Source organism: Serinus canaria, chromosome 3 (assembly GCF_022539315.1).
Source record: "Serinus canaria isolate serCan28SL12 chromosome 3, serCan2020, whole genome shotgun sequence".
NCBI lineage: Eukaryota > Metazoa > Chordata > Aves > Passeriformes > Fringillidae > Serinus > Serinus canaria.
This window is the reverse complement of record NC_066316.1, coordinates 8,060,246-8,083,892: the sequence shown is the minus strand read 5'-3', so window position 1 is coordinate 8,083,892 and position 23,647 is coordinate 8,060,246. Positions and strand designations below refer to the sequence as shown.

The 23,647-nt window shown below is 43.5% G+C and overlaps 1 protein-coding gene across 3 annotated transcripts in view; it reads right to left on the bottom strand.

Annotated features, from left to right (window-relative positions):
• The window catches only part of STUM (stum, mechanosensory transduction mediator homolog), a 47,480-nt gene extending 24,082 nt beyond the window's left edge, over window positions 1–23,398 (bottom strand). For all 3 annotated transcript variants that reach the window (XM_050971963.1, XM_050971962.1, XM_018921010.3), the window contains exon 1: window positions 23,209–23,398. In XM_050971963.1, the coding sequence (XP_050827920.1) occupies window positions 23,209–23,398 (190 nt within the window). The remainder of the gene's footprint in view (window positions 1–23,208) is intronic.
• Between the last annotated feature and the right edge of the window lie 249 nt (window positions 23,399–23,647).

Genomic DNA, 23,647 nt, shown 5'->3' with positions numbered 1-23,647 from the left:
GGGATGCAGAGCAATTAGGGGTTATTCTACTGAGCAAGGCAGCTGAAATGGCAGTGTAATAAATTGCATCAGCCTCCAAAATCACCTCAAAGTACAAGCTATCTTTTAAGGACTAGAGGAATGTAAAACAAAACTGACATAAATGTTCAGAGATCTGCCATGATAAGTGTGCTGGAGATAACAAAAACATCCTTTCATCTTTTTTCTTAATCCAGGAAACTCAATGCACACATTTTATGAGCCAAAGTGTCTCAAGCAGGGACAAACAGGACATAAGAGAATTGCACTCTGTAGCTAAGTGGTGTAGTGCTGTACCCAGGAGTCTGGAATATGATTTGTGAGACCAGAACTCCATCCTGGATTTACAGCTGCTTGCTAAGTAATTCTGATGCTATACCTTGATTCTTATAATGCCAAAGTAACGTTATTAGGGTGTTAATTTAGAGAGTCTGTCAGGAAATTGACTGTCTAGCCTGATGGGGCTATATCCTTGTTGTTCTGTTCAGTGCTGCCATTAGTCAAATAGTGACCAAGTCTTGCTTTTAAAGGACACTTTTCATAAAACCACTACTCTTAGATGAAAGGTAAAGCACTTTACCTACTAAAGCATTGCTGTTTTGCTGATGTACATAGCATCCAATATATTTAGGAGATTGTGCTTTACACTCTAAGTTTGGCTTTGGTACCTTCAGGTGATTCAGACACTTTACAAACAAAAATCTCATTTCACAGTTGTTTACTTGACTGAGAACATCAAGATGTTTTATCCTATTCAGCAAAACCATTAGGGAGCCTTTTCAACAATATCTGCAGCTTTTGCATCCCTTTTAACTGGAATTTCCCACATTACCATCCCTGACCATCAGGACAGCAATGATCACCCCTGATTGAACTTGATGGGATCTGCAGAAGAGCAGTGTGGGGTGAGGAGGACAAGGATCCACTCAGAGCTGAGCTGCAGCAACCCACAGCCTCCTTGGTGAGGGTGCTGTAATTCTCCTGTGGACAAGCTCTGAAGTCTTCCATAGCCACTTTGGCTCCCCTTGGAAAGGCCCCATGCAGGCCAACAAAAGCAAATCTCTTCTGGCAGCATGGACATGAGCTGTGGTACCTCGTGCCTTACATCACCCCAGCCCAGGCTCCAGAAATAGTGCAAGCTGGAGTGACCCCTGACTTCACAGATTCTGTGGATATGAGCACCAGCCAAGACAAATGAAGCCAGCCCAGATAGAACAGTTTTCTAAAAGGAAGATTTCTGATTAGGGTGGAGAAAATGTGGATATTATGGAGGCTGGTGCATGTGTCAGCATCAGCAGGTGTCCTGTGATGCTGTGGAGGAGGACCTGAGCAACCTGCTCTACTTTAACCCCCTTGGAGGAAGGACTAAGTGACCCCCAGAAGCCTTTTTCAGTCCCAGCTATTCCATGGTATTTCAGTAACTTTAACTACTCCACACAAAGCTTGGCTGATCTCCCTGGTTTCTTTTCCCCAGAGCTGTGTCCTTCTGCCACCACATGTCTGACAGCCCTTGAACACAGGCCTCTTCATGATTTCTCAATTTATTTTTGAAAAGCTGTTCTGGGTCTAAAATGTCAAGTGCAATTACTCTCAGAGCAATCAGAAAACTTGCTTGGGAGTTGCTGATCACACCAAAGCAGGTGAACCTCAAGCTGTGCATGCTCCTGTCACACAGCTCAGGCAGCCTCTGAGGGGAGATGCAAATACTGCTTTCTGCAGAGGTACTGTCCTTCTTGAGAAGAAATATTTACTTGGATAAAATTATTTCTGCAGGGACTAGTCCTCTTCTGTCTGAGAGCAAAGCTAAAGGAAGTGCCACAGCTGAGCTGAGCAGGTCACAAACACAGATGAGTACTTGTGTTCAAATGCTGGGTTATCCACAAACAGTTAATGCTTCTTGGCCATCTGGATGTGTCCAGCAAAGCCTGCAGAGGCACAGCCCTGTAAAGGTGCTTGTGAGGTTTTATATGTGGTCTTTTCATCTGAATTCTCTGTTCCTCCCATCACTTGGAGTTCTTGTGTTCCCAGTTTGCAGCAAATAGGGCTTGATTTACACCTATTTGTGTCCAAGGACTGATTTTCCGTTTACCAAATACTTCCTAGTATTCTAACTAGCTGCTGGTCAGCACTAGGTAAAAATGATTGTGTATTTTATGTAGATGTTACAAAGAACAAAGCTCCCAACATCACAATAGAGCACAGAATGATTTTGAGTAAAATGCAAAAAGTAATACCTCTATGTACAATGACTCAAGGACCTCATTTGCTGGAGGCTAGAGGAGATTTATATGGAGTGAGGTATACCAGGAAAAAGGGTTATACAGAGAAACTCAAAATTAACATGGTTTCACCCCACCTCTTCTTTTTTTTTTTTTAATTCTGAACTGGAACAGATTGCAATGAGGTTGGGCACAATGGTTCAACACTCCTGTGCAGGACTGCTGGAAGCACTTATCTCACTGTCAAAAGACTTTTAAATGTCCTTTCCAGAAGTCACACTGGGGGCAGCCGACCAACCACAACACCTGAGACTGACGTTGCAATGCAAGACTTCTCAATCTGAACAAAGATGCTGTTTCTCTGCTTCTGAACATCCTCCAGTTTGGCTAACTGGAATTTGCTAGGGTCAATTTTCCATTGTGTTTTCTAAGCAAGGCTGATTTTTGGGGAGTACCAGTCCTGCTGAGGAAAGGGAATTCATGTTTGCCACTTGTGTGCCAGCCAGGGCCAGGCTTCAAGTGTTTGCACCCCACAAGAATTTGCCTGGGCCAAAGAGCTCTTTCTACAGTTCCTGACTATCCCCAAAGCTGCTCTTCCCATATTTTCTTGAGAACTGGGTACTGTGGCTCCCTGGAGCAGCTCAAAAAGTTTCATCACCTCCCACTCACCAAGGACTGCCTTCTGCACCTTGCATGGCTCCCCCAGTTCAGCCCTCTGAACCAGAGGATTGCATTTCCTTGGAAAGGAGTGGGCATGGGAGGAAAACACTTCTTTCAAGAAGGCCAGGCAGGCACAGCGGAGGGACCATCCATCTAAGCTTTATTCATTCCTCTGTTGTTTTACTTTTCCTTCTGCCAAAAAACACTTCTGTATTGGACCCAGATTCAACCCTGACACAAATCCACTGACTGCCAGAGTTACAACAGGGATTAATTTGGCTCACCAGGGCTAACCTGATCTTGGCAACAATTCTGAAGTGCAAACTGCAGAAAGACAGGACTTTAATAGTCACAGGCCATGGCAAACAGCATCCACCTGCTGCTTGGTGTGAGGCTGATAAATTCAAACATGGATAGCATGGATACCTCCTTAAACAGAATTAGAAATTGTAGAAAATGGATTCTATGTGCATACATGTTCTTTCCTAACTTTTAGAGAGTCTGTTGAGCTGTATGAGGAGCAGGCTCTGCTCAGCAGATGGTGTTGCTCTCCTTGCTCCCCAGCTGGCTCCTGGTGATCATGGCAGGTTCCTTGGGCTTGCCTTGTGCCCAGCAGCTGTACAGCTGTGAGACTCATTATCCAATCCAGCCCCTGGGACTCTCTAGCTTTAATGGCAGCTGTGGTTTCAGCTCATTATCCCACCTGCACTCACTGTATCAGCATTCACACTACAACATGCACATGTTTATGGCACTGCACAGCTGAAGCTAAGGGGAGGTCTACACTTTACCCCACTGTAGAAAAAGGTTTCTTACAAGTCTCCTATCTCAAGAGAGTTGTGTCAGTCATGCAAGCTGCACTTGTCACTCCAGCTCCCCTAACCAACTTCCTTCCTTCCTTGCTTTATCTTGGAAATGTTGCAACTTTACCTAAATTTCCCTTCTCTCACAAATGAGGTTTCTGTCCTCTCTGCTGAAACAGTTCTCACTGGTGGTTTGATTGGTTCCCTGTGAACTGTTTTACTTAATGACCAATCACAGCCAGCTGTGTCAGACTCTCTGAGCCAGTCAGGAGCTTTCATTTTCATTCTTGTGAAGCCTTCTGATGTATCCTTTATCTATAGTATAGTTTTAGTATAGCATTCTTTAATATAATATGATAAAATAATAAATCAGCCTTCTGAGAACTTAGAGTCAGATTTTCATCTCTCACCTTGTCCTGGGGACCCTCAGAACACCACAGTCTCTGCTTGGACCTCCTCTCCTCCTAATGAAGATGGCAAAGTCAAACTCAATTTCTTTGCACAGTGAATGTTTCTTACTGATGACACCACAATCACCATTCCAACAATCTGGCTTGCAAGGAAATAAAAAAGGAGGATAATTACGTATTTAATTCCTCCTTCTCCTTTCCCCATGCAATCAGGTCACTCCAACTTGTATTTCTTTTTCCTCTCTCATAAAATTAAATTTCTTTTCCTTCCTTATATTCACCTATTCTCCAGCCAGAGTTCCCTTTCACACACCACATCAAATGCTTTTTCCCTCTAAGGCTTGGCTTTCAGAGCTGGTGAAATCTTGTCACTGTTTTCATTTACAGGTGTCCTGCAACACAATTGCCCTAACTTGAATTAGGAACTTGTTCTAGATCCTGTGTGACACAGCAAGGTAACTTGCTGTAACAATTTATTTCTGTAGTTTACCAATGTCCCAGCCTGTATTGGGAATCTAGAAAGGCTGCATCAGTTAAACCATTGCTGTATCATTTTATTTTTATTTATAGGTCAGGTGCTTTTCTTGCGCATGTAGGTACCTGCAGTTCTGACCACCAAAAAGGCAGCAATACTTTCTCCTGCCCAAAATTCAGTGATAGTGCTCCTTCCCACACCACTCCTCAAAGCTTAGGCTCCTCTGTGCTCTGAAAGCATGGACCCTTGATGTGCTGCTATACACCTCAATGTTCTCCTCCTACTCTGGGATTCCTTACTCTTCTCTGCTAATCCCTACAGGTGTCTGAAGTGTATTTCTGCAGTCATTATAACTTCCTACACTTAAGCATTAAATTACCCCACGTTTCTAGCTAAAATAATTCATTTTTCTATTAATTTTAGTGATTAAAAGCATAGCACTTTTTCTTCTCTCACGTTTTACAGAACGAGATTTGTAGTACAGTTCTGTACAAAAGTAGCAATCTGACACATCAGAGCTATTCTGCCATCTTTTATTGTGCCCTGTCTGCAATGAAAAAAAAAAAGCATGCATTTTTAGCTGTGCTACACAAAGCAATCTGATAGCAGAGGCCTGTTATTGTCAAAGGAACATTTGGTTAACCAGATGTGCTCATGAAAAATTATCTTAAATTTTACAATTAGTATTTTTCAGAGAAAAGTGTCTGTTCCATGAAAAAAATCCAAAGATTCACTAAGACCACATCACAGAGCAGCTGCATTTTACTCCTTTTCTTGGAGATGGATTGGAACAGCAGCAGCACCACTCTGGGCATCAGTCATCCACAGCAAACCACACCTCTCCATCTCAGACACAGGGGAGGGATTAAAGCAGTGCAACACTCTAAGCAGAAGGGTTTACTGTAGGATCTCACATCCTGAGTCATCCCTACACTGTGCACTACAAATGGAACCACTGCCCTGCAGAAGCTCCTTTCTGGGAAATCTGTGACAAGCTGGTTCAAAGGACAGCAGGGGAGAAGGGAAGCTGAAGTTCAAAATGCACAGATCAAACTCCTGAATGAGAAGTTGCTAAGGGTTATGTAGACCCCATTAGATCTCACCCAGAAAGTGCTCCTCATGTAGAAAAGGAACTTCAGCACACAGGAAAAGCACTGGGTGCTTGTGACTGGGCAAAATCAGGGTCATGGGTGGGCCTGGGGTGTAGGTGGAACACATCAGCCTAAATGTGTCTGTCATTCATGAAACCACAGGGAGCTCAAGGCTGCAGTGCTCCCCTGGAAGCTCCTCCTGTGCTACCCTGCAAGAAACTGGAACTTTTTAGTTCTTTTTAGAACTAAAGGGGTTTTTAGAAATCTTTGCATTCACCTTTTCTCTGTGGCATCTGAAAGTAAGCACAACCAGATTCAGGGTGGGAAGGGGACTGGATGGAGTGAAAATTGTGATTAATTCCCCTTGGTACTCTTTGAACTTTTTCTGATCAAAATACACACAGAAGAAAGGTCAAAGAAAAGAACAATACAGGGGTGCAAGTACCACTGGTGGGGTAGGAAATTCCCTGTGGCATTCACATTCTCTGAATGTGATTCCTTTGCCCAGGGTTTTTCTCCTGAGAAGCTGAGAAGCCTCAGAGAAAAGGAAAACAATTCTTATCTCATTTGCTTCCCCTGTGTTGTGCTCACATGTGGAATGTGTTTGGAGATTGTTTACCCACAGGTGATTGTTGCATTGGATTCTGATGTGAGTTTTTTTCACTCTTTGGCCAATTGGGGCCAAGCTGTGTTGGGGCTCTGGAGAGAGTCAGCAGTTTTCATTATTATCTTTTTAGCATTAAATATCTTTTCTGTATTCTTTAGTATAGTATAGCATTCTTTAATATAATATAGCATCATAAAGTAATAAATTAATTAGCCTTCTGATAAGATGGAGTCCTCCTCATCATTCCTGCCTTCCTTGGTGGCCCTGCATTTACAATAATTCCCTGAATCTTAGACTACCTTGAGGAAGAAAGGAGTTCCTGGAGAAGGTGCAGGTGCATTTGCTGACATGTTGGCTGGCTGCACAAGGCAGAACCTGTGTGGAGCTGTGGGAATGTTCAGCCTCATTATTCCCAGACAAGTGACAAATCATCCAAGGCAGGCACAGTGTGCACCATCCATGGGATCCATGGGAAACATCCCATTTCTGGATCTGGCATTAAGGCAATACAAGTCTATCAGAAAAGTGCTTTTTATTTTCCTGTTAGTGGAAATTAACAGCTGAGCCAAACTGTTCAGCAGGGAGAGAAAACAAACACAATTCTTACCCTTCTCAAACGTCTGGCCCTAAACTATTTATAATCCTTCAAAAATGTTTTTTAACATATGCAAGTAACTGCATCTATTTTTCTACTTATTCTGTTTTAAACATTCTGTCTCTTCTCTCATAATGTCCATACTGACCAAGAGCAGCACTTCACCCAGTTCCCTTTATTTTAGCATCTCATAAGTACCAATGATGAGCCAGTGTATGTCTTTGTAATTACACATGGCAATGTTCTCTTCCTTCTGTTGAAGAATGATAGAAGGAAGGCAGAGAAACTAGAGCATGGACCTTTGAAAACACTTTGGCACCACATTCCTACTAAAATCAAGGAATTCCAGGCTAAATCATGCCTCAGGCCATAGTGAAGGAGCCATCAGGTTGCTCAATCAAAATCTGGCTTTCCTAGTTAAGCCTTGCTGCCCTCCATGGGTTTTGGCTGTAATGAAATATGTGGATTAGGATTACAAGTATGGACCAGAAAAGAAGTGTTACAGGATGTTAAGGAATGTTCATCTGAAATGTCTTTCCCATGCTGTGATATTTCTTCCTGCTTTAGCAATGCTAATGACATCTTAGGAGGATTTTTATGACTTGAGGAGAAGAACTGATCCAATAGTGTCCTATCAAGTGTGTATGCTGTGCAGATCTATTAGAACTTCATAGGCTGAAGAGGAGCAGTGGCCAGGCAATTGATCTCTTCTTAGGATAGGCAATAAACCTGTATTAGAGTCAACAGAAGGGAACCCTTATCTGTATCACAGCAGGTTCAGTGTAAAGTCTTTCCAGAGCTGTCCTAAACTTAAACTTGGCTTTAACTGTGGCTTTGCACTGAGTTTTTGGTAGATGGTTTTCTCTGCTTTTTCTTGATGTGAGGTGCTGTCATCTCCAGCCAAGATCAATGCACAAACACTGTTGATAGAATTGCCACAATCAAGTCTCTGATGGATATGTCAGTGTCCCAGGAGTCAGAAGAGTGAGAAGGGAAACTTTCCTACATCAGTCATCACACCCAGGGATTACAGCCAGGCACCATCCTGGCTGGCTGGGGTGAAGTGAGGAGAGGCAGCAGGCAGTTGTCAAGAGTCCCCTGGGATCATCTGTCAGCCTCACTGGTAAACTGAGCACCTCTCAGTGCTACTGGTACATAGCATGTAAGAACCTCTCTCATGTTTTCCATCCCTTAGATAATGCATGAAGGAAAGAAACATTGTGAGCACCCAGCACATCCCCAAGGAAGGGATCTAAACATCGCCATGAGCAGTGCTGAGAGAACACGTGCTAAAGGTGTTCCAGAGTCAGCAAAGCCCTCAGGATTTGCAGGCTGGGCTAAGGAGGGATGCTATGGAGAGCAGTGTGGTATTTTCTGAGACCTCCATCACTGGAAGCAAAGAATGATGAATCTGACTCCATGTTCTTAGAAGGTTAATTTATTATTTTATGTTCTATATTATATTAAAGAATGCTATACTAAAACTATACTAAAGAATACAGAAAGGATACTTACAGAAGGCTAAAAAGATAATAATGAAAACTTATTACTCTCTCCAGAGTTCCTACACAGCTTGGCACTGATTGGTCATTAAGTCAAAACAATTCACACCAGAAACCAATGGAATAATCACCTGTGGGTGAACAATCTCCAAACACATTCCAAAGCAGCAAAACACAGGAGAAGCAAATCAGATAATTACTGGTTTCATTTTTCTCTGAGGCCTCTCAGCTTCCCAGGAGAAGAATCCTGACAAAGGGATTTTTCCAAAAAATATGACAGTGACAGAGCAGGACAGAAATTGGTGATGTGCTGTGGTGGGCTGTCCATGGCTGCCTGCCACACACCCACCCAGCCTCTCACTCCCCTTTCAAAGGGCAGAGGGGAAAAATAAGACTAAAAAAGTTTGTGGGTCAAGATAAAGAACAACAGGATCACTTACCAGTTATTGTCAAAGGTGAAACAGACTGGACTTGGGGAAAACCAATTTATTGCCAATTAAAGTAAGCTTAGATAGTGAGTAACAAAACATGGCCCTTGCCCCTTAATTTTCTCTCCATTCCCAGGTGGAGTTCTTCTTCATCTTTCACTTCACTTTTTCATTCCTGATTCCTCTTCCCCTGCCCCACTCTGAGCAGTGTAGGGTGGATGGGGGAGTAACAGAGGATTTGTGGTCAGTTCATAAAGTTCCCCTCTGCCACTCCTTCCTCCTGATGCTTTTCCCCTGTTCTGGCTCAGTCTTTTCCTCAGGCTGCAGTGTTTTGGGGAAAATCTGTCCGAGCAGGAGCTCTCCACAAGCTCCACTCCTGCCAGGAGTAACTGTTCCAGCATGGGTTCTCCACACACATCTCTCTGGGATGTTCTCACAGCTGTGAGAATCACAGTATCACATATTTTGGGAAAGAGCTACCAAAGAGCTGCACTCTGTAATGATGGAAATTAGAGAAATTATTGGGTTTTATGTTGAGCACTCATAAGAAAGAGAGGAGATCTGAGTTTGAAAAAGGCACCAATTCCATGAGACACAGCAGATGTGTATGCATTAGGAGACAGCACAGAGGTCAGAACTACTTCAGTTCTTGTAAGGACAAGATGAGATGCACAAAGATGTGTGGGCAATGCCTGAAGTGTTTTGAAACTATTGAAGCAAATGCCTGATTTTGCAAACCAGATAATGGGTAGCTTTCATCTGACCTAACTTCTGACATCTGCAAGGGAGGTGTCTTGATCTGAGCCACTTACCCTCTGGAGGCAAAAAAATAAATGAATTAAAAGAGATGGAGGCCCCCAGAGGGTGTGATTGACTTAACCTAGTTTAAAGAGATGAGTCACATGCTGATAGTGCCTCATTCCTCCTCTCACTTTATAAAGGCAACCAACTCAGGTGCACAGGTTGCATGAACCCCATCTAATCTGCCCAATAAATACCTTTGCCATTAATCTATTTTGATTAAATGATACTAATAAAAATTCTCCTGCTTTGGTGTATCAGCCAGCTAATCAGCTCCTTTAGGAGGAGCTCTTCCTACAGGCCAGTAGGATTTTACTCTGTGCACTACAGATCTTCCTCTGAAACTTCTGGTGCTGACAGAGTGAGGCACAACAGGGCCAGGACTTTGTTCTGCAGGACTCCTGTGCCCTCAGTGCAGAAAACAGCCCTGTTACTATGGCTACAGGAGGATGGCAGAACCTAAACTGTGCTTTATGGTAATACTAGTGCACCTATTTTTAAATAATATTCTTGCTGCTCATCCCTGTTGATGAAGATAAGTAAAGAGGACTTCTTTGTTCTGATCACTACAGTTTATCACAATGACCTTGTTGCTGCCTGAAGGCTTTGCAATGCAGGTGAAATGCTCTTGCAGCAGCAGGAAGACATCCAAATTTGATGTTTCTAGCTCTTTTCATATTGCTTTTCTTCTGGAGGGTATCTTTTTCCAACATGACAGTGTTTGCAGGGCTCAGATGAGCCCTGTTGCTAAGAAACAAGTCCCAACTGTGCCTTTAAAACTCTGTCTTTAAACATACAACTCAAGAAAATGTTTTTCTTTTCATTACACTGTATTGTGTGTTTTTATTAGGACTTCTTTTAACTTGGATCTGACTCTTGAGGTTACATTCCTATTGCAGTCTCCTGGGAGAGGACCTTTTTCCATTGTCTGTACAGTGCCATGGTCACCTACATAGCTGCATAAATAATATATTTTTAAATAGTATCATTTAAAGAATTACAGTAAGGCCCCATTTTGTGCACAACTGTGATGAAACAAAGAAGGAATACAGAGCCTACTGCAAATATTGGTTAATACTAAACTACAAAGCACAATATAAATGAGTGCTCTTGCAAGAGCAATTGTGCTCATCTGTTTTCTTTTTTGCCATATACTAACTAAAACATGTTGAAGCCCTTCATGTGTGTGCAAGAGAGTTTGTGGCTCCCACAGGCATAAAGCAGATCATAGAAATATGTGAGGGAATAACCAGCACATCCAAACTAAAAACTGCTTTGTCCACCCTGCCTATTTACTGTGTTTTCATTAATGCATGGCACAGACAACATCTCTCTTCTCAATGAACACCAAGTCCAAGAGTGATGGAAGTAGTTCATTAATAACAGTTTTCCTGGAAGAGATTAATGGAACTAAAGTGTGGCTGCATTGTTTGAGGTGCTGAATTGCAAGAAGTCTGTGTAAATTCTCTCAGCAGTTTTGCCACCACTTTCCTGGACAATCTGGATATTTCCCCTGAATCCACCACTCAGATGAAATACGCTCTTCCTTCATATCATAACATTCCCTTCTGGGTCATTATAGGGTTTGAGTGTAGTCTGCACCTCACAGTGCTGCTGAAATAATGATGCTGTGTGTATGTGGCACTTGGGGATGTTGTTTAGGGCTGGCTGTGATGGGTTAATGATTGGACTCGATGATCTAAAGGCCTTTTTCAGCCCAAATGATGCTGTGATTTTATGAAAACACTGCTTGATTAGCTGCTTGGCACTGCTCACACCAGTAAATAGTGAACTCAGGAAAGGCTAAAATCACAGTCACTGGAGTAAGCAATTGTGTCATTTAGGAATCATTCCTTTTACAAAATGTACTGAAGAACATTTACTAGTGTGTGATCAATTGTCATAAATATTTAAAACAAACCCACATTTGTAAGGGAGAAAGCAGATTAAGTTTTATGATGCAGCATAAACCAGATTTTTAACTTTGGCTGCTGGCTAATTTGGGAAATACAATTCTTAGTGAGTGTCCAGCTTGGTACTGCAACTTGGGAAGAGTCTTCCCTGGCTGAAAGGGCAAAGAGCTCAGCTCTGCAATGCTTCTTTACAGTAATTGATACTTTTTCACAGGAGCAATCTCAATGGGCCAGCTCAATGTTGCTAGAGCCAAAGGGGTGAGCAGGGGTGAGACAAAATAGTTCTAAGGCTCAACACCACGTTGCTCTGCAAGTTGTGGGTTCTCACTTCTGACAAAGGAGTTGAGCTTGCAGTGGGAACATTTTGTACCTGTTCTGCACTGGTTCATGTGATGGGCTGGTGTTCCAAGCAGTGTGACCTGGAGCCCACAGAGCACCTGGGAAGGAGACACCCTCCCTGTGCAGTTCTGCCTTGGCACCAAATGAATAAATGAGCACTGAAAGAACATCTGGGGGACTGAAAGCACTGATATGAGACCAGAACACAGACACAGATGTATTGTAGCAAAAATACCATGTTTTAGTTAATACACAGAACAGAAATCTTTGATTCTTTGTATCAGTACAGCTAAGGGTGGACTATTACCATTTAATCACCACATCCTCAGGAGAAGGGCTCCCTGTGTAATTGCTGAGCAAGAGTGGTTCCCAGAACATATGCTCGGTCTAAAATCCATCCCCAGCTCCACCACAGGCTTCTTCTAAGTGTCAGCTGCACACAGCACAAGGAGACAGGTCCTGCTTTTGATTGCACTGCCTTCAATTTACCATCCAGAGTGGAAATGCTGAGGCTTAGCTCTGGTGGCAGTGAGCACTCGCTCCTTGGCGCCACTGGTTTTTTTGGGGTCGGGATGGGCTAGTGCCACAGACTGGCTGAGCCCAGAGTGCCCCCATGCTGCTCTCCCCACCCTTGGATTGGTTCAAGCTCTGCCCTGTGTGTGTGCAGCTGTCCACAGCTCTGCAGTGGGGGTGGAAAGATGCAGGGATGCTCTGCGGGGTCGGCTCTCCAGGCACTCAAATCTGCTCCCCACATTTTCTTTCTGACCCAGAAAACAAGAACCAAGTGAGATCACCTCAGGGAGTCAGCTCCAAAGGGGTGTCAGGACACCCCACTTCCACATTGTTTCTGTGGGATGTGTGGGGGACTGAGTGAAATGAGTACTCGAATGCAAGTCAATGTATAAGATTACACTCTGACTTGTAAAATAGAAAACAAGAGATGGTTTTCACACTCTCAACTGACAATGATTGTAGTCTCTGTGCTCTTTTTGCTCTTTTACACAAGACAAGAAACCATTCCACCAGCTCTCTGCAGCCACAATGAAATTTCAGTAGGAGGGAAAAAAAAAATCCCGTGATGCTGAGTCTAAAATATTGTTTTTAAACAAGTTTAGTTCTTGTTCTGTAAAAAATTTGCTAAACCTCCCCTGGCATTGATCAGTTTGTTGGATGCAGAGCCAAAGCAGAAAGACATGCAGCAGAAAAAGCATTATCAGATTTGCATTACAGACAGGAAGATTTGGCAATGCTTTCACAATTAAACAGATCAAGAGAGGTAATTTAATGGCCCAATCCAGAGAATCCACACTCATCAAACTGCCTTACTACACTGGGAAATACATTCCAAGTCTTTCAGTGGATTGCTGAGTAACTCATCTGCTACAAATGAGTTTTGAAAGGGGACTGATTTGTTGCAATAATTTCAAAAAGAGAGAAGGAGAGTATGGGGAAATCAAGCTGATCCCTCAGCCAGGGAGGGATTCTCCTCTGGCTACACCTCACAAATGTCTCAAATGATGACCATTCCTTTCTCACCATCCTAAATCCTTTGTGAACCCACTATGACAGCAATTCCAGAGTGTGTTGCAGGGCAATGAGAGTTGTGTGTCCTTACAGCTGCTTTGTGTGTGTAGATCCAAAAAGGTCCAGCTATATTTTTAGCCAGAATTTAATCTTCACATTCTTGGAACCAATTTTCAGTGGAAACTTGAAGTTTCCTCACTCCAAAACAGTGCTCACAAGAAGATATTTTTAAAAAATCTAATTTACAAGGAATATAAATACATATAACTTGATCCTTGATATTTTACCTTGATATTTTTGATATGTTTTCTTACTGTAATGAACTTCAGTGAGAGTGTGCCTGTCTGCATTGTAATTTCTGTGGTGCCAAGCTGCCATCTCCTTTCCCCACACAGCACAGCAAACACGCTGTTGGACAGTCACATCCAAAATATCATGTTTATGGAAATCAAATTGTCATGGCAACAGAAGAGGTCTTGCAAGTATTTTAAAAATAGCAGATTAACAAAACCAATTTATGAAGTCTAAAATCCATTCTTTCATGAATGCTCTTAAACAGATACAACAAATGGGTTTCTGCCTGCAGGAGGCTTTCCTTTAATGCCATGATCTCATTTCACCATAGTGGCATATGTAATAGATATGCATGCAAATAAATACATATTTTAAACTTAAACCAGCAAAACTATTTTTGATGGACTGTGCCTTACTAATGTGATCATTTAGCTTATTTCAGGTAAAATATTTTCACAAAAAAATCACGATTCATACTTCATGAAATTACTGAACTTTTTAACATAGTGAACTTGTGGCTCATTATAATCTATTTTTTAGTCTACAATAAATCTCAGTTCTTCAAAGGCTTATTAGCACTAACACTTACTAAAAATTTACTAACACTTTTTTAGAGCAGCATTATTTGGTCCATTTGAATTTTTTTCCCCAACACAATCACGAGATTAATTTGACCATTTAGCCCTTCTGCATTCTTTACTAACTTGTGTTTTAACTAAAACAAAATTATTATCCACAACCTCAAAGCATTTTTAAGTTTTGTGTGGATATTCACCAATGCTTGTGGCCAGCTGAGAGTTCAGCCAAGACAAACAACAACCTGGTGAGAGGCTGGATAATGATCTGTCACATTTAAATTCACATTCCCAAAGATGCCCTTGGTCCCCTGCACAACTCCTTGTATAAGCATTGTACATATATTATAAGCATTATTTCTGAAGTTGGAAATGTAGTACAGGATGATTCCCTGCAGAGAATGTGATTATGTTTCCAAGAGTTCCTCTTTTGATTGTATTCACCATTTCCTCTAACAAGATTTGACCATGATCCACTCCAGGAATATCCTTTGGGATGTTTATACTGGGATTTTTAATTTAAGTTAGTGTATTGCACATCAGTTTTCATCAGCTACCTCATTTATATTTAAGGATTTATATTTCATGATGCTGTGCTCAAAGACATGGATGTCCATGGTTTGTCTAATATGGCAGAACTGTAAATTAGTGAGCAATGCATCCTCTTTTTAAAATTTAAAAGCTCAGTATAATATTGTCATTTTCCAGTGCTGAAAAATCACGACTCAGATTCTCCAAAACTGAGAATTGAAAAAAAAAAAAAGGCAATTCATTCTTTCTTCCCACAATCTCCTTTTTTTTTTTTTAATTCTGAGACAGGATCATTATCTTCAAACCCTGCTCCAGAGCCATAAGAGTTACATTTTTTTTTCTTTTCCTGAAAGCAAAGATTCCCATCTAATCAAGAGCCTCAGGGGATAAGGTTCTAAGGAAACACCAAATATTGTGAGATGGGGTTGCATTGCTGGGCCTTTTGAGGAGCTGTCAAGTAGTTAGAGAGAAATTGTTTGGTCTGTAACTCCTTTGGAATGGAAACACTGAGTTTGAACTGCCTTTATTACAAGGTCTGCATTGCTGAAGGAAAGAGGGTTGAGAGCAGCTTCTAAGTGGTGAGATGGAACTGTGGAAATGAGTTTTTGAAATCAAATATTTGAGTTCCATTTATTTTTTCCATGACTCTACACAGAATGAGACCTAAGTTTATAATATCAGAAATCAACAAATGAAATATAACTAGATAGAATGGCATGTGACTTTTTTTTTTCTCTCAAGTATTTTCACTTTGGGCTTCACTAGATAACACAAATGTTCAAAAACCCTGGGAAGGGGAACAGGGATTAACTTCTTCCCTTAATGAAAAAAACTCCTTATCTTCAGCAGAACCAGGAAAACTCAGGTTTCACCTTCCTGCAGTTTCTAAAGCAAGGTCAATGGCATGAACTTTTCTTTTTTGTGTGAGGCTGGGCCCTAAGCCTGTCAGTGTTTAAAAACCATTTGAATAATGGCCTTAATAATGTTAATGTTAATATTACTATTAATATTGATGTTCATGTTAATGTTAATATTAGTCAGCCCTGACCTGAGCAGGCAGCTGGACAAGGTGATAATTGTATGTCCCTTCCAAATGAAATAATCTGTTCTGTTTTGTCTTTGACCAGCATCTTTGCACAGTGCCACAAACAAGTTTGTGCTCTGTGGGGCTGCCACTGCGTCACTTCAAACCTCTGCAATGAAGACAAGTCCTAAGGCAGGAGAAAGCATGTCATAATGTCAGACTGACTTTATCTTATTACAAATCTTAGCACAATCTTAGAATCCCTTTACCAACCAATCACTTTTCTCCCCACAGAACTGGGCACAGGTTCTAAAATTCACCTTTGTGCCAGACACTGCAGGTGTATTTGTGTTCAGGCTCCTGCACACAGTTTCATGGCTAAGAAAGAGCCTGAGGAACCTGGCTTCTGCTTCCTGCTCCTCTCTGTGATCCTGAACAGTTCAGAAGCTCTCAAAGTTCTTTTCATGGTGGAGAGATTAGATGGCAGTGAGCTGCTGCAGGCAATGGTGCTTTATCAGGCTTTGTAAATCTCTCCAACACCCACTGTTTCAGAGCAGGAGAAAATTCACTTCCTTCCTGCTATCCAGACTAGGAAAAATTCACCTAATCAAAAGCACTCTCCTCATCCAAGTTACTTTAATCTTCAAAGCCTTTCACTCATTTTCTCCCTTGCTGCAAGAAGTTTCAGTTCTTTTGCCTTCTGCACATGTACTTTTCTCCTTCTGGACCTGGTTCTCTGTTTCTCTCCACATCACACCCTTCGTGTGGAACAGCCTTGAATCCACCCTAAAATTCAGCTGCTTTACTTGGCCATTGAACAGCTCTTCTCTGTTGTCTGCTCCCACCTTCACTCTTAATCTTCAAGTACATCTGTCCAAACTGCATTAAATGACAAACAAGATTACAAGATGCTGAGCAAACCCTGCCTCCTTCCTTATGTGTTCATTAAGAAATTAATATCTCCACAGAGCTGCTTCAACAAAAACCACTGAACAAAAATGTCCCTGGCCATTTATTTTGTCTTCTATTCTGGTGGAAACAGAAGGCATGAGGGAGGCAGAGAAACTTGTTTGCATTTTAGCTGGTCTGGCACGGACCAAGCAATTCCAAGGCTGCAGCACTGGATTAGTGCACAACTGGACAGCAAAATGAACCAAAAAGTCATTTTAAATGCAAGTGCAGCTCAACAGCTACTTCTACCAACTGTAGCAAGGGAAGAGCAAAAACTAACCAAAGGCTAGAAACAATTCTAAATATTTAGATTGTGACTTGAGGCTGTGGTCATGAACAAGGCACCAGAGTGCCTTGTTTGCCATGGGTGCCCATAACTGCATTGGTGAAGGAGGGCACAGGAGGAGGATGAGTATAACAGCACACACACATGTAACCATCATGGATGGGCACACAAACTCAAGGAAGGAACCCACTGTTTCACACAGGAAGGGGAGGAAGAGGAATATATAAAGTATTCAGGCAAGTATGTTGAAGTATATATAAAGTATTCAGCAAGAATATATAAGTATATATAATATAGAAAGAATATATAAAGTATTCAGCAAGCAGCTTTCTGCCTAAAATACAGCAAAGTGTGCTGTTCAACACTGGATTAAACTGAGGGGCCACGACAGGTCCCTCAGCAGATAAAATACCTTTTTTTCCCTTTTTTTCTCATCAGTTGCACTAGGTGGAGCTGTCTCAATCAAGCAGCTACAAAGTTGAAACACTGGCATTTTTTCAGATCACTAATTACCTGTGAACCTCTCTGAGTTTTCCAGGATTGATTGTCATTCTAGGTGGTCCAGACACTTCATGGAACACAAATATTCCAGACTACCCGGTGGTGGTAACATTGGGGAATGACTGATCAATACCATCTGCCAGGTAAGTTATATGATACAATTATATTTCTCACTTAATCCTCTGTAGTAAAAATAAAAGAAAATAAAATAAAAGAGGAATTTAATGGCCTTCTACACACTGAAAAGAACAAAGACCTGCAGGTGCAGAAACCTCAGATTCAGGTGTTCTTGTGCCCAACTTTACCTCACTGTGAGGATAATCTACAGCTGATACCACTGGTACCAGTAATGGAGCAGTAAAACCTGGGTGCACACATTTTATTGCAGGTCTCATTTCCCACCTTGCACAAGCACAAATCACCATGAAGAACTCCTTGACCTTTTCAGTGCAAAATACAAAACCTGACAGAGTGAAGTCTACTGGCAATTTGCTTTGTTTAATTATGCTGCCATGAACAAACAGCTTGTTTGTGCACACCACCAGCATCTCAGGCTGAAAGACAATGTTAACTAAAAAACTGCAGCAGTAAAGTTCACAAACACAAATTCACACAAACACTCGAGAAAACCTTTGTTTTCCACAAATGAGCTTGTAAATCACACAGATTCATTGGTTTGTATATTTAAAAGAAAAAAAAAAAAGAAAAGGATCATAAATGCCAACGGGAGTTTGAGATTTTATATGTCTGAAAGCCCAAAATTTCTTTATTGAATTGTTTGCTCTACCCCAGATAAGAAAATGTGGTTTTTCCTTGAAATTTTTTTTCAATAATGAAGGCAGTGGATGTTTGCTTGAGGCAAACATCTATTTACCATTCCAACCACAAAAATAAAATGAGTAATGGTAATTTTATGCAGATCTTATTCCATCACCTTTCTCGAGTGTTGTGCTCTGTACTTCTATTCAGCTCTCTGGAGAGCTCATTCTGCTCAGGAGAGCTTTGGTTTCTGATGAGAAGATGCTGGGCTTCCATGAATCCAGTGGCTAAGCCACATTCCCACAGCTGAAGGTGCAGCGCTTGAACTCTGTCAGGAGTGAATAGACAGATGGCAGAAGACTCATGATATGGAGCTGCACTGTGCAACCCTGGAAGCAAAAAGCTGAGTGGGCTGGGAATCACCCCTTCTTTCTGTAGCTGCTGTGAGAGGCTGGCACTCCTGAACTCTTCCACGGGCTACTTCATGGCACATGGGTGGCTGCTCTCCTATCCCGCACCAACATCATTCTATGCTGCGTATTTCAATTACTCCCTGCATAAAAATAGTATTCACGTATCACACAGGCTGGGATCCAAAAGTCCACCCCCTTCCTGACAGGAGGGATTAATCTTGGAGAATACCTCAGACTTTCAGATCATTTCCCTCACTTCTCACATTTCCCTCAAGATCCCCCCCTTCGTTTACCCCCTCCCACACACGTGATGTCGAGAGAAGGAAGAGCAGAGAGGAAGGAGGGCAAGATTCCCATGGATCAGCTCTGGGAATGATGACAAGGAGCCAGCTCTCCTCCCACACTGACTGGCACACTCAGCTCCAGGAGAACACAGTCTGCCAGCTAAAGGGCACGGCCAGCCCCTCTCCGGTTTGCCATCCGCGGGATGGCGCGTACGGCTACAGGGGCATGGCGCCCAATCCTGTGGGAATGGCACCACTGGGCACCCTCCAGCTCTGCTGGCAGCTGCATCTCCCATCCTCCAGAGCTCATCGCTGCATGCTTTGGCCCTGATGCCTCAGAGCCTGCTCCAGAAACCCAAGCCAGAGCAGAAATTGCAATGCTGTGGCAGGGCTGCAGCGCTGGTAGCCAAGGCACCATGGCTTTTGCCACAGGACCCGCTGACTCCTCCCTCTTCTTCCTACCACTCTTTTTAGGATCCTGAGCTTGGGACACCTTCATTGCAGCTCAGCCCTGTGAGACACAGATGAGAAAGACCGCACTGGGCCATGGGAAACTGATCCAGAACATTCCCTGTGGCATTCACATTCTCTGAAAAAAGTCCCTTTGCCCAGGATTTCCTCCAGGGAAGCTGAGAAGCCTCAGAGAAAAGGAAAACAATTCTTATCTCATTTGCTTCCCCTGTGTTGTGCTCACATGTGGAATGTGTTTGGAGATTGCTTACCCACAGGTGATTGTTCCATTGGATTCTGCTGTGAGTTGTTTTGACTCTTTGGCCAACTGGGGCCAAGCTGTGTCAGGGCTCTGGAAAGAGTCACAAGTTTTCATTATTATCTTTTTAGCATTCTCTAGGTATACTTTCTGCATTCTTTAGTATAGTTTAGTATAGTATTCTTTAATATAATATAGTATCATAAAGTAATAAATTAGCCTTTAAAGAACATGGAGTCAGATTCATCATTCCTGCCTTTGTCAGGGCATTCCCAGGAAATACAATAGGAAATTGATCCATAACATTCCCAAGTGGCCCATCACAGAGGCTGGAAGGAATAGGTGATTTCAAGGCTATTCAGCAAAATAGATTAGAAGTAAATGGGGTAATCAAGATTTTTTTTACACTGTATTTGGTCTGAATTTTAAGTTTTGGCAAGAGAAAAGTCAACATATCCCCTATGTATGAAAAAATTCCTGTGAACTACATCTTTTGTAGCATGTGTGGAATGAGTAGTTCAAACCCAGTTTACAATGCACCTTAAAACCTGCAGTTCTGGGTTACTACATAAAACTCTGAAAATTAACCAAGTGAAGATAATAAACTGACTGTAACCAAAGAGAAAGTGTTACTTCTACTGTCCAAATAGAGTACTACTGCAAAACATAAATAGCACAAAGGAAAAATAAACCAGATATTTAAAATTTTCAGATGTCACCCTCAAAGGTGACTTCCATAACAAAGATAATTTAACTAGAAAAAGAAGAGGCTTTAAGATAGTGGGAGATATTTGGCAGCCTGCACCAGAGTACAATTTCTATTTGAATATCTCTGCTCTGAGGCACAGGGCACTAATGAAAACCTCAAATGCACCAGTCTCCAAGCAGTGGAAATCTTGATTTATTCAATGTTGCCCATTTTCTTGTCTACTCTGGTGGTCTCTGACCCTTCTTTGCAATTGCACTGCAGAGTCTACACTCAAATGACAGCTGCATGCAACAAGATGAGAGATGAATTTAGGGACTGAGAAATAGAGGACTTCCATTAACACCTAAACATAGTCACCCTCTCCAGCTAAGCAGGCAAGAATAAACAGTGAGCCTGTGAAACATCACTTTAACATGTTATAAATCTGGACTACAAGAACTGATGGGAATGTTGCCATTTACTTTTCAGGGAACAGGCTCCCATCCTCGATGTGAATACTTCACACCACTGCAAATCTTTTCTATTTTACAAGCGTTGCTCAGCTCATTGAGATGGCTGAAGCACAACAATGACAGAAAATCTCTATTTACCTTGAACATTCCTGCCAGTAGATTCGTGATCCTCCTGTTTCCCCTCCTGTGTGGGCTATGTGATACATGACAGGATATGGCTGAGATTGTAAATAGCTGTATTCTAGTCAGGTGTGTCATCTCAGACTGCTTTCTCTCAAAATGCAAGTGGCATTAGCAGCTTCATTAACAGAACTGTTCATTTATGTACAAACTAAATGCCACGCTTTGCATACTGAGCTTGGGGTGCATCTCCATCTCCAAAACACTGCATTTCACCAGGCTGTGGGGGTGCCACAGGGAAGGATTCCTTTTCATCTGTAGTTTGTTTGGTTTGCTACTTCTGCAACAGGGAACCAGGAGAAACAGCGGCGGCACAGCCGGCCAGACCGTACCGCCAAAATCACTGCATCAAAGGGCAAACAAATTTTAAAAAACCAAACAGAATTAAAAATAAAATTAAAAATCATTTCATGCTGGTCCAGCCTGTCAGTGGTTACACAACCAACACAGCTGCATAGTCCAGATTCAACTCCCAAGCTTTTAACCAGCACGGACTGGGAGCCCTGAACACTCACCTTCAGGAAAGGAGGGCTATCTGCTGTCCTTCCTTCCTTCCTAGGCACCTTCTGCATGAGGGAAGGCACAACTCTGGCTACCCCCCACAGCACCCAGAGGAGAACTCCAGCAGAGAACCACACTTCAAGCCAGTTTCAACATAAGGATGTCTCATGGGGATCTGTCCTTCTGGGATGAAGGGAGAACACTGAGGGTTTTCTAGTGTGCTTTGGATAAGGAAAGAGGGGTGGTAAGTCAGGCTTTTTTTTTGCTGTATGTCCACAGTGAAGATGTGGTGTCTTCAATGCCAGCAGAAAACAACATTTGCTTTGAAAACTCTGGTTTTGAACTTCTCTCTCCAAAAGGGGAAAATGAGCCCCAGGAAACCAAAAGACCTATGAGAGAACTCAACTCCAGAGACTGTCTATGATTCATCACTGGAGGTTCTTCAGGTGGCTGCACACAAGGGCTGTGCAGTGGATTGCATCTGGAAGTGCACTCACACCTTCCACAGGAAAACTCAGAGGTATTACAAAAGGTGCAAGTTTTCCTCTGGAATACATCCACAGGTTTCAGAGCAAGCACACTGGAGTGGCAATGGCTTCTACGTGTTGCACACACTATCCCACCCACACATGGACAATACTTTAATCAGAACTTTAAGAGTTTCAGATTTGTTAAAGAATTAAGCCACCTGAAGCACATGAAGCAGTTAAAGGCAGGCAGTAGCTCTTTAAAAGCAGGGCTAGGTGGGAGATACTCCCATATCACAAGGAAGGCTTCTGTGGTGGCCACAGTAGCAGAAACAGCAGCCAGAAATGGACTATGAGAGACCTGAGGTATGGGTTAATGAGGCATGGATTATTTGGTTTGGTTTGGTTTTGGCTTCTTTTATTAATGTGGCTATTTTACTTTCAGCTCGAATGTTTGTATTTACCCTCGTAATCTAGGAGCTTTTGTAGTGTTCAAACTCTAACTCCTCTTGCAGTAAGCAATTTCTAATTCGAGTGGAGGAAATGGAAATACAGAAAGGATGCAGCCACATCTTAGGGACCTGAGCACACCCGAGACTTTACACTGAGAAACCGTGACTCTCCAGTTTCTCTGGACAATAGTTCTAACATTTTCCAGGGCTCTCCTTAGAAAACCCGGCACGGTGGGCTCTGCAAGCTATCACTAGCTAGCGAGCGATGTGGTCACCGTGAGCTTTGGTCCTCGGACTGCAATCCCACTTGGCGAGAGCCCGAACAGCCGAATCCCTTCCGCCCTGCCCGGCGAGAGCGGCGGGCTCGGAGGGCGCGGGGATGTGTCTGCTCTGTCCCGGGGCCGGGGATCGCCCGTGCCCGGCCGAGAGAGTTCAGGTGGCTGCCCCAGCCCCGCTTCCCCCGAGGGAAACGCGACCCTCGCCCGCTCCGCTCGCTGGCATCCCTGGGGACCCCGCAGGGCGCTGCCCCGGCCCCCAACGCGAATCTCGGAGCAGGGGCTCCTTCCTTCCCCCGTCCCTCCATCCCTGCCCGCGGTGCCGTCGGGGAAAGGGAAAGTTGCGGCCGCGGCGGGTCTGGCAGCCCGAGCGGCCCCGCCGGGGCGAAGCAGCCGCAGGTGGGCAGAGAGACCCCGAGCCCCGGCTGCCTTGCCTCGCTCCCTCCAGCAGCATCCTTACCCAGCCCCGGCACGAAGGTGTTGAGGAAGAGGCAGATGACGGCCACGGGGAAGGGCATGTAGGGGATGGCGGCGCGCAGGGGGCCCTTCTTCTCCCGGACCTGCACCACCACGCCGCTGGACGGGGCCGTGCCGCCCCGGCTGGGCTCGGCGGCCGCCGCGCTCTCGCCGTCTTTGGGCGAGGGCTCCATGGCCGGCGCGGCCGTGCCCCGGCGGGATGGCAGCTCCCGCTCCCGAGCGCGCTCCCGCTGCCAGGGGCGGCCCCGCCTGCGCGCCCCCCGCGCCGACCCCTCCCCTCCCTCCGCCCGCCCCTCGCGGCGCTGGATCCCGCCCGCATCTCGCCTTATCCCGAACCCCTCGGCAGCCGCTGCCGGAGCGTTTCCCTGGACCCCCGTTTATCCCGAGCTCCTCGGCAGCCGCTTCCTTGGATCCCGGTTTAT